The 11,095-nt window shown below is 40.5% G+C and overlaps 1 protein-coding gene across 1 annotated transcript; it reads right to left on the reverse strand.

The window, feature by feature from the left end:
* Positions 1–612: 612 nt before the first annotated feature.
* LOC118659026 (E3 ubiquitin-protein ligase RBX1-like) lies at positions 613–1,021 on the reverse strand. The gene has a single exon (XM_036315007.1). The coding sequence runs from the start codon at positions 1,016–1,018 to the stop codon at positions 692–694; it is 327 nt and encodes a 108-aa protein (XP_036170900.1). The 5' UTR covers positions 1,019–1,021; the 3' UTR covers positions 613–691.
* Positions 1,022–11,095: the final 10,074 nt, after the last annotated feature.

Consider the following 11,095-nt stretch of genomic DNA (forward strand, 5'->3'; position numbering starts at 1 on the left):
GATGGATAGGAGAAAGACATATCTTAAAGATTATACATAAATATTGTTATAAAATAGAATGTAAGAGAATAAATATCAGGGAGGACTAATGAATACAGACCCAAAAGATAAATCAATTTATGTATCCTATAAAATTCCTTTAGTTATTTATTTCCAGAAAAAACACTCCTCATTTATTATTTCTGTGCCAAAAAGTCAGCTAATTTTAGTTATAAATAGTATTGTTCATCTTACTATAACATAAACTATGACATATAACTACAGAGAAATGGCTTCACAATTAAAATCCTGTGATTAATGTCAAAAAGAATTCTCCTAACTTTGCCTTCATATAAAACAGTTCTTATATTTATCTGTCATTTTTCTATACTTCTAGATCACAATATGATAAAATATATATATTTCAAATATATTCCCCTTATTTATAAAGCAGTGAAACTTCAGATTCTTAATACATTTAGTTACTTGTGTTTGTTTTGTTATTGTTTTCGGTTGGGTTTTTTTGTTTGTTTTTTGTTTTTTTAGAATCCAGCTGGATTTTGACACGGAACACAATAGGATTGCAGGAATAGCAAACTGAAACGACAAAGCGGAAAAGACCCAGTTCTATCCAACTTACAATTAAGTAACAGGAGGGCAAGTCATTAAATGAGTAACAAAACAGTTGAGCTTGATGGAGAATATTCTTTTTCTAGTGCTCATGCTTTTGGAATTCCCACTCTCTGTTGTCCAGCGGACACACCTGCCGTGTTTTGAGCCAGCGAGAGATGCAGTGTAAGTGAAAAGCATGATTACAGACTCCCCACGCAATGGTGCACTCTTCTGAAGTGGCAGATACCTGGTTCGCCTGACATTCTATGCAAAGATCCATAATGCGGTTCCTGCAGATGGCACAGTTATCAACCTCAACGTCCCAGGTGCAGAGGGCTACTGCGTTCCAGTTTGTCACTTCAAAGCGCTTCTTGCCCTTGCCGCTGTTGGTGCCGCTCGGGGTATCCACATCCGTCGCTGCCGCCATACTGGAAACACGGTCTCAGGTTCCACTTGTTTTCTTTTTATATTGTTTGCCTTTGATGAGTATAAAGTGGCCTATTGCATAAGTTGAGATCATTTTTAAATTCAACAAATCTATTTGAAGCATCAACATGCAAGCATTGTGCTTATTCCAGGTAAGTGTCATCCACTGTAACTGACATTAAAATGCTATGTAGAAACCTATTTAAGCACAGGAGCTTTTAATATACTGACCAAATGGATAAATAACTATACTCATTAATAAACACAAAACATTAAAGTTATTTATCATTTATCATTGGGAAAGAAGTTTAATTCATTATCCTACGCATGCAACTTTTAAATATAGAAATTACTTTTTTTTAACGAATAGGTCAAGAAAGGAAGCAATATGAAGGTTTCTATAATTTTCTTAACTAATCACATTGAAAGTGAAGAATGTGAAATAATACTGCAGAGTAATGTGGTTAAGAATTGTGTATTTAGGAGACTATAAATGGAGGGGGCCTATGTGTTTGTGTGCATGTGTGTGTGTATGGGAGAGGAGAGGAGAGGAGAGGAGAGGAGAGGAGAGGAGAGGAGAGGAGAGGAGAGGAGAGGAGAGGAGAGAGAGAGAGAGAGAGAGAGAGAGAGAGAGAGAGAGAGAGAGAGAGAGAGAGAGAGAGAGAGAGAGAAAGAGAGAAAGAGAGAAGAGAGAAAGAGAGAAGAAGGAGGAAGGAGGAGGAAGAGAGAAGAGAGGAAGGAAGGAAGGAAGGAAGGAAGGAAGGAAGGAAGGAAGGAAGGAAGGAAGGAAGGGAAAGAAAGAGAAAGAAAGAAAAGGAAGGTGGGCGCATCATCTGGAGCCAGAATGTCTCAGTTGGAATCTTGGTTTATCTATTTTCCAACTATGTGACTCAAAGCCAGATTCCCAAATGAAAAGTGACAATAATGTGATTTTATTTTCCTGAGGATTATTGTAATATAGTAATCTGAAGGAATAAAGGTTTATATTTTAGTACTGCCATGGAGCAAGGAAGATAGCCTGTGAAGAAACTGCATCTAAGCAATAAACAGGGAAAGGATTTTACAGGGTTTGTTTTGTGCTGGGGTTGGGGGATGGAGACATTTTGAGAATTTGAGAAGTGGCAGCAGAAATTCTGAGACTGGAGACCCAAGGACAATTTCAACAAATTTTAACAAGGCAGCCTTTTAATTATGATAGCAAGAAGAAAATGATCCTAGATAGTGTGTGTGTGAGAGAGAGAGAAAAAAAAGTTATGTATGTATATTAATCAATAATAACTCTATTTTAGGGTCAAGTGGGAATCTCTAGCAGGGATAACTGGGACTAGGAAAAACATTTTAATAACATGGAGATACAAGATAGTTCAAGAAAATATAGTTTTGGGAAATAAAGTAAATAAATGCGAAGGTCCTGGAAAATGACTACACAGCAGATGCTCAGCAAATCCTATCCTATTAATAAAGAGCTAATATGATAATTAGACCGAACAGCAGAATGACCTTCCAGAATTTGCTCCATTACACAAAGTAAGAAGTGAAAATTATCAGTAAATCAAGCCAAAACCTAATGTGCAAATTTTACTAGCATTAATACATTTTACTTTTATTTATACCCACCCATAAGCTTCTTATTCACTTGCTTGTGCTACTGATAATTTTATATTTGAATTTCATTATTTTAGAGCGTTATTATACCCTACTAGAGGCCTGATGCACGAAGATTCGTGCAAGAATGGGCCTTCCTTCCCCTGGCTGACGGCACTGCCTTTGCTCCGGCCAGAGCTGCCTTCCACCTTCACTCTGGCCCAGAGCCACCTTTCCGCCTTCCCAAGCTGCCCAGAGACTCGGAGCAGGTGGGCTGGTGCGGAACGTCCCCAGATGCTCGGAGCCTGTTTATGCAATTTAACCTGCCATCTTTGTTGGGTTAATTTGCATACTCACTCCTGATTGGCTGGTGGGCATTGTGAAGGTATGGTCAATTGGCATCTTTCTCTCTTATTAGTGCAGATTATGAACTAGAACATCTGAGTATGTTGGTACAATTACTATTTTTAAAAAAGGAGTAATTTTCTGGACCTCATCATTGTTTGAAAATATGTTGAGAGTAGGACACTAGTTGATTATATTAAAAAAATGTGAATCTAAGAACATCTTGCACATAAAACTGCCCAACAAATTTCCCTAAAAAAAAAATCCTTGAGAAAATTCTATTTAAGCACATGATCAATATAGAGAGACCTAAGTAACAATTTCATCCTATAATAATCAGAACGTTGGAAATCAAAACTACATAAAAACCTAGGAAACTAAAGCACTCAGTAGACTCTAGTTTAAAAGTTTAAGGGAATAATTAAGAATACTCTTCACTTGTAAGAAGAAAGGCTGTTATCATTGAAGTCAGACAAAAGGGGGTAAAACTGATAGTCATCTAGGGAACACAATCTTAGGGTGGGTCAATCCTTCAGGCCTGTCTCAAAAATGGGAATAGATACTGAACTGGTTTTTAACTATAACCAAAGGAGAAGAGCAACATCAAAGTTTTGGTGAGCTTTATTAACTTAAGGTCTTGAGATGACTGGGAAGACTCAAGTAGGGCTTTGAGAAGAAGTGTTGAACTTCTCAAAAGTACAACATTCTCTGTCTCTCTTTTTAAATGATAAATGGTATCCTCTTTTTAAAAAAGCTTAAATGTTATATTTCAATTACAGTTCATATTCAATATTATTTTGTACTAGAGGCCCAGTGCATTAGTTCATGCACAGGTGGGGTCCAGCCGGCCCCACCCCAGATGGGGGCGCTGATCAGGGGCATGGCCGGTAGGGGAGGGATACAAGGGAGGTTGGCTGGCAGCCACCCCCCACGATCAGAGTATGCCCCATGATCAGAGTTGGGGGGGCAGTATCCGGGGTGGGGCCAGCTGGGGGGAGGGGCCACAGGTGGTTAGGGTGGCCAATCAGGGCCTGGATTGGGCTGGTTGTCCATCACAGTGTGCATCATAGAGACTGATCATTCTGGTCGATCAGTCCGCTGTTCTGGTCGCTTGGCTTTTATATATATAGACTAGAGGCCTGGTGCTCGAAATCTGTGCATGGGTGGAGTCCCTAGGCCTGGCTGGCAATCAGGGCCAATCAGGTTCCCCACCTCCCTGCCTTCTCCTTCCCTCCCTGCCCATGCACCACCACCGCGTGGTTCCCCACTTCCCTGCCTCCCTCCTTCCTCCTTCCCTCACCACTTGTGTCCACCACCACCCACCCCTGGTTCCCCATCCCAGCCAGGGTCCCAGCCCTGACTGGGGGCAATCAGGGCCTGCCAATCAGAGGGAGGAACTGGGAGGTGGGCTGGCAGGCCCCATAGGTGATTGGGGCCTGCAGGCTGGAGGCAGCTCCTGCATTGAGCATCTGCTCCCTGGTAATCAGTGTGCGTCATAGCAACTGGTCATTCTGCCCTAATAGTTGCTTAGGTTTTTATACTATAGATTAGTTTCAGGTGCACAGTATATAGACAATCCTATACTTTACACAGTGACCCCCCTCCCCACAATATTTCTGTTACCCACCTGGCACCATACATAGTCATTACACTATTATTGACTATATTCCCTATGTGTACTTTACATGCTGTGACTATTTTATAACTACCAACTGGTAGTTCTCAACCCCTTCACCTTTCAATATTCTCTTTTATTCGGTCCTTCACAGAAAAAACAAAAATACTGTCCTCAAAACTGGACAGACAGGCAGAGACAGAATTACAACTTACCTGAGCAGAAACTTCTAGGAGAACCAGTATCCATTAAGCAAGGCTAAACTGTAATTCATGAATTACTGGATACTCAGTCTAGCCAAGTACCATGTTTGAGAGTTCAAGTCTCCAGGGGTCCCACTCGCTGGGAGAACCACACACGTTTTTTGAGTTTTTCTCTAGAAACTCAGGATTTTAAAAAGATTCCCAGGTGATTTTACTGCGCAGCCAAGGTTGAGAACCACTGCTCTAGGACATTCTGACAGTGAGGTTGGAGGGAAAAAAAAAACAAACAACCAAAAAAACACTCATGCTTCCAGCACAGGGGAAAATAGCCACTTTGAAAAATGCCCAGAGCAGTTTGTTCTTCTTAGCAAGACCTGCCCTCAACATAAACCATGAACCAGAAACCAGCTTCTGGGGCTGACCAGCGCCTACCAGTCCTGCGGGGAGGGAACTTCTCAGCTCCACCCCCTCTGCATTCCAAGTGGGAGAAGGGAGCTCTCCTGAGTGGAAAGGAAAGAACCGCTGTGAAGCCTGAAGCAACACCTGAACTGTTTTTACCACTTGCTGGAGGCGCAGGGCAGACCAGTCTGAGAGGTAAACCATCCAGAGGGCCTAGCCCTAGGGAGGCACCCACAATCTTGTGACACGTACTCCGAGGGGCTCAACCAGGGGCTCACAGTAAACATAATCCTTCCATGTTTGGGGGGGGGGGCCGGGAGGGGAGGGCCGTGTATGTGTGGGGTGCTGGGAGATCATTTTGAAACACAGCTGAGCATTCTGTTCTTCACAGGGCCCGCTTTCGGGGAAACTAGTGCCCCCAAACCTGACCTGCGGGGCATGAAGATCAGAGCGCAACTGAAGGAGCACGGGATGCAACAGAGGATTGGGGGGGGGAAGGGGGGGTAGGTGGGGGGAGGTAAGAGATCAACGGAAGGACTTGTATGCATGCATATAAGCATAACCAATGGACACAAGACACTGGGGGATAGGGGAGGCCAGGGAAGGCCAAGGGGGAAAAAAAGGAGATGTAATACAGTGGGGCCTTGACTTACGAGTTTAATTCTTTCCCAGGCCAAGATCGTTAAGGAGCTCGTTCACTCAAATTACTCTGTCACCTCAAAGCAAAAAATCTGCCGAGAGACAGCTGGTATCTCAAAAAACTCGTTAGTCGGGACACTCGTAAGTCAAGGCCCCACTGTATATCTCTTTGTAATACTTTAAGCAGTAAAACAAAATAAAAATAAAACCAGTTTAAGGTTTTGAAAAAAACAACACTGGAAACAACACTGACTGAGAACTTCATTTTCAAACTACAGTGAACCCCAAAGATATCAGCAATTCTGGGAGAAGCCAAAGCGGTAAAGACAAAACAAAACCTTACCTCTGGATGAAATAAGTTCTGGGCCAAGTTGGAGCAGCTCGTGTTTTCGGTGCCCCGCCAGCCAGCAGAGAAGCCTTAGAAAACCCCGCATCCCCCAGACATTGCCGCTTGACCAGAAACGCAGTCTGTCCAGCCAGCCAGTCCCCAAAAGCCCAGCCAAAGCTGCTCTGTACCGACTTCCGGTGCCCTCTGGGCCTTAAATGAGGTGGCTGCGTGGCCCCAGCCAATCAGATCCTCTCCTTTCGGCTCCTCTTTAATCTTTCTTATTGATTCCTTAAAAGAGTCCTGCCTGCCTCCGCCTGCCCTATTTGCCAGTTCTCTAAAAGGAGAACTGCTTCATGAAGTGTTAGATAAAGTTTGTGTCACCTATATTGTTTTCATCATTTTTTACCGGTTTTAGTGAGAGGGAATGGGACTCAGATGTGGTGGCGAACAGCCTGTGGGACAAGGAGGAGCACAGGTGAGGGGCATCAGCTAATCCCCTTGAGTTCACTGTTTCTCCTTAGGGGTGGGTAAGCCACCCTCAGATTTGAGGTGCATTCCCTTACATGCAGCTTTCCAATCCAAATACACTTACTTTAAGAATAAAAATGTATTGTTTCCAGAAAGGTTCTGGGACTCCCTGAAGTTTCCAGGGTTTGTTGAAGTTCCTGGAAGGTTCCAGGGTGCCAGATATGTTCCAGACTTTACTAAAATCCATAGGAAGTTTATGGGGTCCCGGGAAGGCTCCAGGAATCCTTAAAGTTCCCAGAAAGGTTTTGGTGTTGCAGGATAATTACATTCAGAGTCTGAAACATGGCAGCCGTTTAGAGCTCACAAAGCCTTGAGGTGAGTCCACAGCATAAATCTCTGGGGGACTTGGGAAAAGAAATTCAGACAAGAAACATGGACTACTTTGACCATTAAAATAAAAATCTACGCACGCAAAAGCTGGACTATTAAAAGGCAGTAGGATGTCTGTCACTATAAAGAAATCTTGAGAAAAAAAATCATCTATCTATGCTAATAGGGATCTATTACCTTGGAAATGAAATGGCAAAATTGGTGGGCACGTTTTCAAGCCCTTAAAAGCTGTGAGAGCACGCTCCACTGAACTCTAAGACTTCCGTGCTTGGGTAGGTTGGTCTCTAGGTAGAATGACACTAAGTCATCTGCCAACATCAAGACATTTTTCATGCGAGGAGGTGGTCGTTCAGGTACACTACAAACCCCCCAATTCAGTGGCACATCCATCTTAGGTATTAATTTGACTTTAAGAACCCAGACTTAGCTCAAGAAATGGGATCCTCAAGTTTCAAAGAATCGGGCATGGTCCATCTGCATATTTTATGTCTAAGAACTGCGGTTCTGAAAGCTGTGAACATCTACAAAAACGTCAAAGCTTACTAAGACAACCACAATTACAATGGTGATGATGGCGAACTTCCAATTAGACAAGACTATTCAATGAGTGTTTCATGCAGACATTGTAGAATCTGGATGCCTTTGGGGGCTTCTGGGTGCCAATAAACATAGGTTTCCCATTTGTTTGTGTGAGGTGATATCCTTGTTTAGATTTGACTTCCCTGATGATTGGTGATGTTGAGCATCTTTTCATGTACCTGATGGTGGCCATCTGTTTGTTTTTGGAAAAATGGCTATTCAGATTCTCTCTGCCCATTTTTATTTATTTATTTAATATTTATTTATTTATTATTTTTAAATCTTTATTGCTGAAAGTATTACATATGTCCCCCATTTCCTTTCACTGACCGCCCCCCCCCCCTTCCAGCAGGATCCTGCCCCAGGCCTTTACCATCCTGTTGTCTGTATCCATGGGTTAGGCATATATGCATACAAGTTCTTTGGTTAATTACCTCCCACCCACCCACCCTCCCCACCTTCCCTCTGAGATTCCTCACTCTGTTCCATGCTTCCATGTCTCTGGATCCACTCTGTTCATCAGTTTATTTGACCCAGCAATCTCCCTTTTAGGAATATATCCTCAAAAACCCAAAACACCAATCAGAAAGAATGTATGCACCCCAATGTTCATAACAGCACAGCTTACAATCGCTAAGATCTGGAAATAGCCCAAGTGCCCACCAGTAGACAAGTGGATAAAAAAATCTGTGGTACATTTATACCATGGAATACTATGCAACAGTAAAAAAAAAAAAGAAGAAGAAGAAAAATCTCTTATCCTTTGAGACAGCACGGAGGGACCTGGAGAGTATCATGCTAGGTGAAATAAATCAGTTAGATAAAGACAAGTATCACATGATCTCACTCACGTGTGGAATCGAATTAACAAAATAAACTGCCCATTTTTAAATTGGATTGCTTGTGTTTTGATATTGAATTGTAGGAGTTCTTTATATATTTTGGATATTAGCCCCTTACTGGGTGTACGATTTGCAAGTATTTACTCCCATTTGGTAGGTTGCTTTTCCATTTTGTTGATGGTTTCATTTGCTGTGCAGTTTTTGTTTGTTTGTTTTGGCTTGGCTATGTTTTAGCTTGCTGGAGTCCCACGTGTTTACATTTGCTTTAGCTGCCTCTGCTTTTGAAGCCAGATTGGGTCTTCACCGGACCATGCTGGCACTCTGATCATGGACTTCAGGCCTGCAGACTGTGAGAAATAATTTTCTGTTGTTTATATGCTACCCAGTCTGTGGCATTTGTTAAAGCAGCCCAGAATGAACTGCTTTCAACACCTCCCCTCACTCTACTCCCATGGAAAAGAGTTTGTGTGAGTGTGTTTATGCAAAATCAGGACCATGTCTCTTATATTTTATAGGGATGAGCCTTAGCAGATGATTAAACACTTTTTTCTCTTCTCTGGCTTTTTGCTCGAGACTTGTCTTTCATTGTCATGAAAGTGATATTCATTCATCCATTCAACACTATCCATTATGCATTTGTTAGGTGCTGGGAACCAAGGTAGGCACTAAAGATCTATACTGATTAGGTGGTGGGTGGATATGGGGAATGTGGCAAAATTGGCATTTGCACCTGCAGTGGTCCTGGGTTTCAGGTACCACCTAGGCAAATGTTTTCCATGTTGTCAAGTCTACCTGGTCAGAAGACTTATCTTGAAGTAGTTGATCATAAAGTTTGCCTATGTCCTATCTTGATCTCAGTTTTTGATTGTCGATCTTGAGTGGAGTTTACAAGTATCTGAGATTTGTTATGCAAATAGAGTCACCCATATTTATTTTCAGCAACTTATATGTAAAAACAAATCTGATCAACCCACAGGCCAAAAATAAGTTACTATCCAAAGAGTGTTTTCTTAGTGTTTTGTTTTGTCTTCAGTCATGGCAATAACAGGAGAGTGGATCCTATCTCAGACACCATTGAGAAAATTAATTCTCTCCAAATAGACAAACATATCCATTCTGAAATAGCTGAAATAGCATTTACAAATCAGCACTTAAAAAAACAACAAAAACTAACTAGCAGAAATTGACAGCTAGAGCCCAAACGGTTAGAGTGTTTCAGTGATTTCGCCTTTCCTTGTTAAATATTTAAAATGCTGTTTTGATAATAAATTCTTCAAATCAAAGCAAGCAGTGAGTTCCCAACTCCTGTTTTATTTTGGGTCTTGAATTATTAAAATCATGTACAGTCAATGAGGAGCTAGTAAATCCTGGAATATGAAGAGCTTTGCTAAAGTTTTGTGATATGATCATTTTAATTGGCTATCTAATTCCAGTTTCTAGGACCTCAATAAGTACATTAACTTTTAGTCTCTGTATAAAATGTATTTTAAAAAGGAAATAAAATAATTGTTAAATGAATAAATGTATATACACACATGAAAGAGAAAATAAAATGCAATTAGCTGTGGTCACACAGTTTGAAATGAAGACTTTTTTTTTTTTGGTTAGTTGTTATCTAGAACTCTATCATAGCAGGGAAAATAGACTCCTTTTCTAGTGAAGACTTCTCCTATCTTAACTGTTTTTCTTCTGAAGTTTTATTAGGGTTTTGATAAGAACTTGCAACACTAAAGAGTTCATTACCAAGGAGAGACACAATGCAGTTTATTAAATAGGCAAGAGCTTGTGCTTTGTATTGAAGGATTTTTTTTTCTATTAAAACTCTGTGGTCATTTACAATAGTTTTCTAGATGGAATGCTTTTTAACTAGGCTCCTGGATAATATTATTACTACTAGATTATTCAGAGACATTAAACGCATAGTAAATGAATAGTTAAACGTATGTTTATAGAAAATTGTAAAGCTCCATGAGAATAAAGAAACAAGGTAAATTACATGATACAGCATGTCTTTCCGGGGATACAGTCTTACCTTGGCTTTGATGTCGAAGATCTGACTATTCCTTCATGCAATCAGAAAATATTGAAGATGGAAAGATCTATTTCTACTTTCTCATATGCTCAATTTATTAAAATTGTATGATATAGAAAAACAATAATTTAAAATATTAGCATGCTTGGATACAGTCATCAATTTCTCAGTTAAAAATCCTGAAGGAAGAAGCTAATTTATCTCTTCCGTTGGCTGTGCAAATGTTTTAATCTATTCTTCTGTGTCCTGTCATAGAGTTGTAGTAGCAAATAGTTGTCAAAGCTAAGCAAATATTAGTTGATATCTATATGTGTGTCTAACCATCTCTATGTATTTGGATCTCACTTACATGACATTTTAAAAATGCATCAAATATTCTCCCTAGGCATTAGCACTGCTGGAGCAATCTAAGTCTAGTTTTATCATCATTATAATGCCATTAAACATTTAGTACCCTGTCACTGAGATTGACAACATAACTCAACAGTTTTGTACCAGAGTCTCTTCTTTTCATTTTTTTACAATTTCACTTTTATTATCATCTTTCTGTTTTGTCTAAAATGAATACTTTGCTAGACATTCACATTTGGCGAGAATTAAGAGCTATTTTCTGCCCCTCTGTTAATTTTTATGGGAGAAATGTATCAATAGATA

Source organism: Myotis myotis, unplaced genomic scaffold (genome assembly GCF_014108235.1).
Source record: "Myotis myotis isolate mMyoMyo1 unplaced genomic scaffold, mMyoMyo1.p scaffold_m19_p_6, whole genome shotgun sequence".
NCBI lineage: Eukaryota > Metazoa > Chordata > Mammalia > Chiroptera > Vespertilionidae > Myotis > Myotis myotis.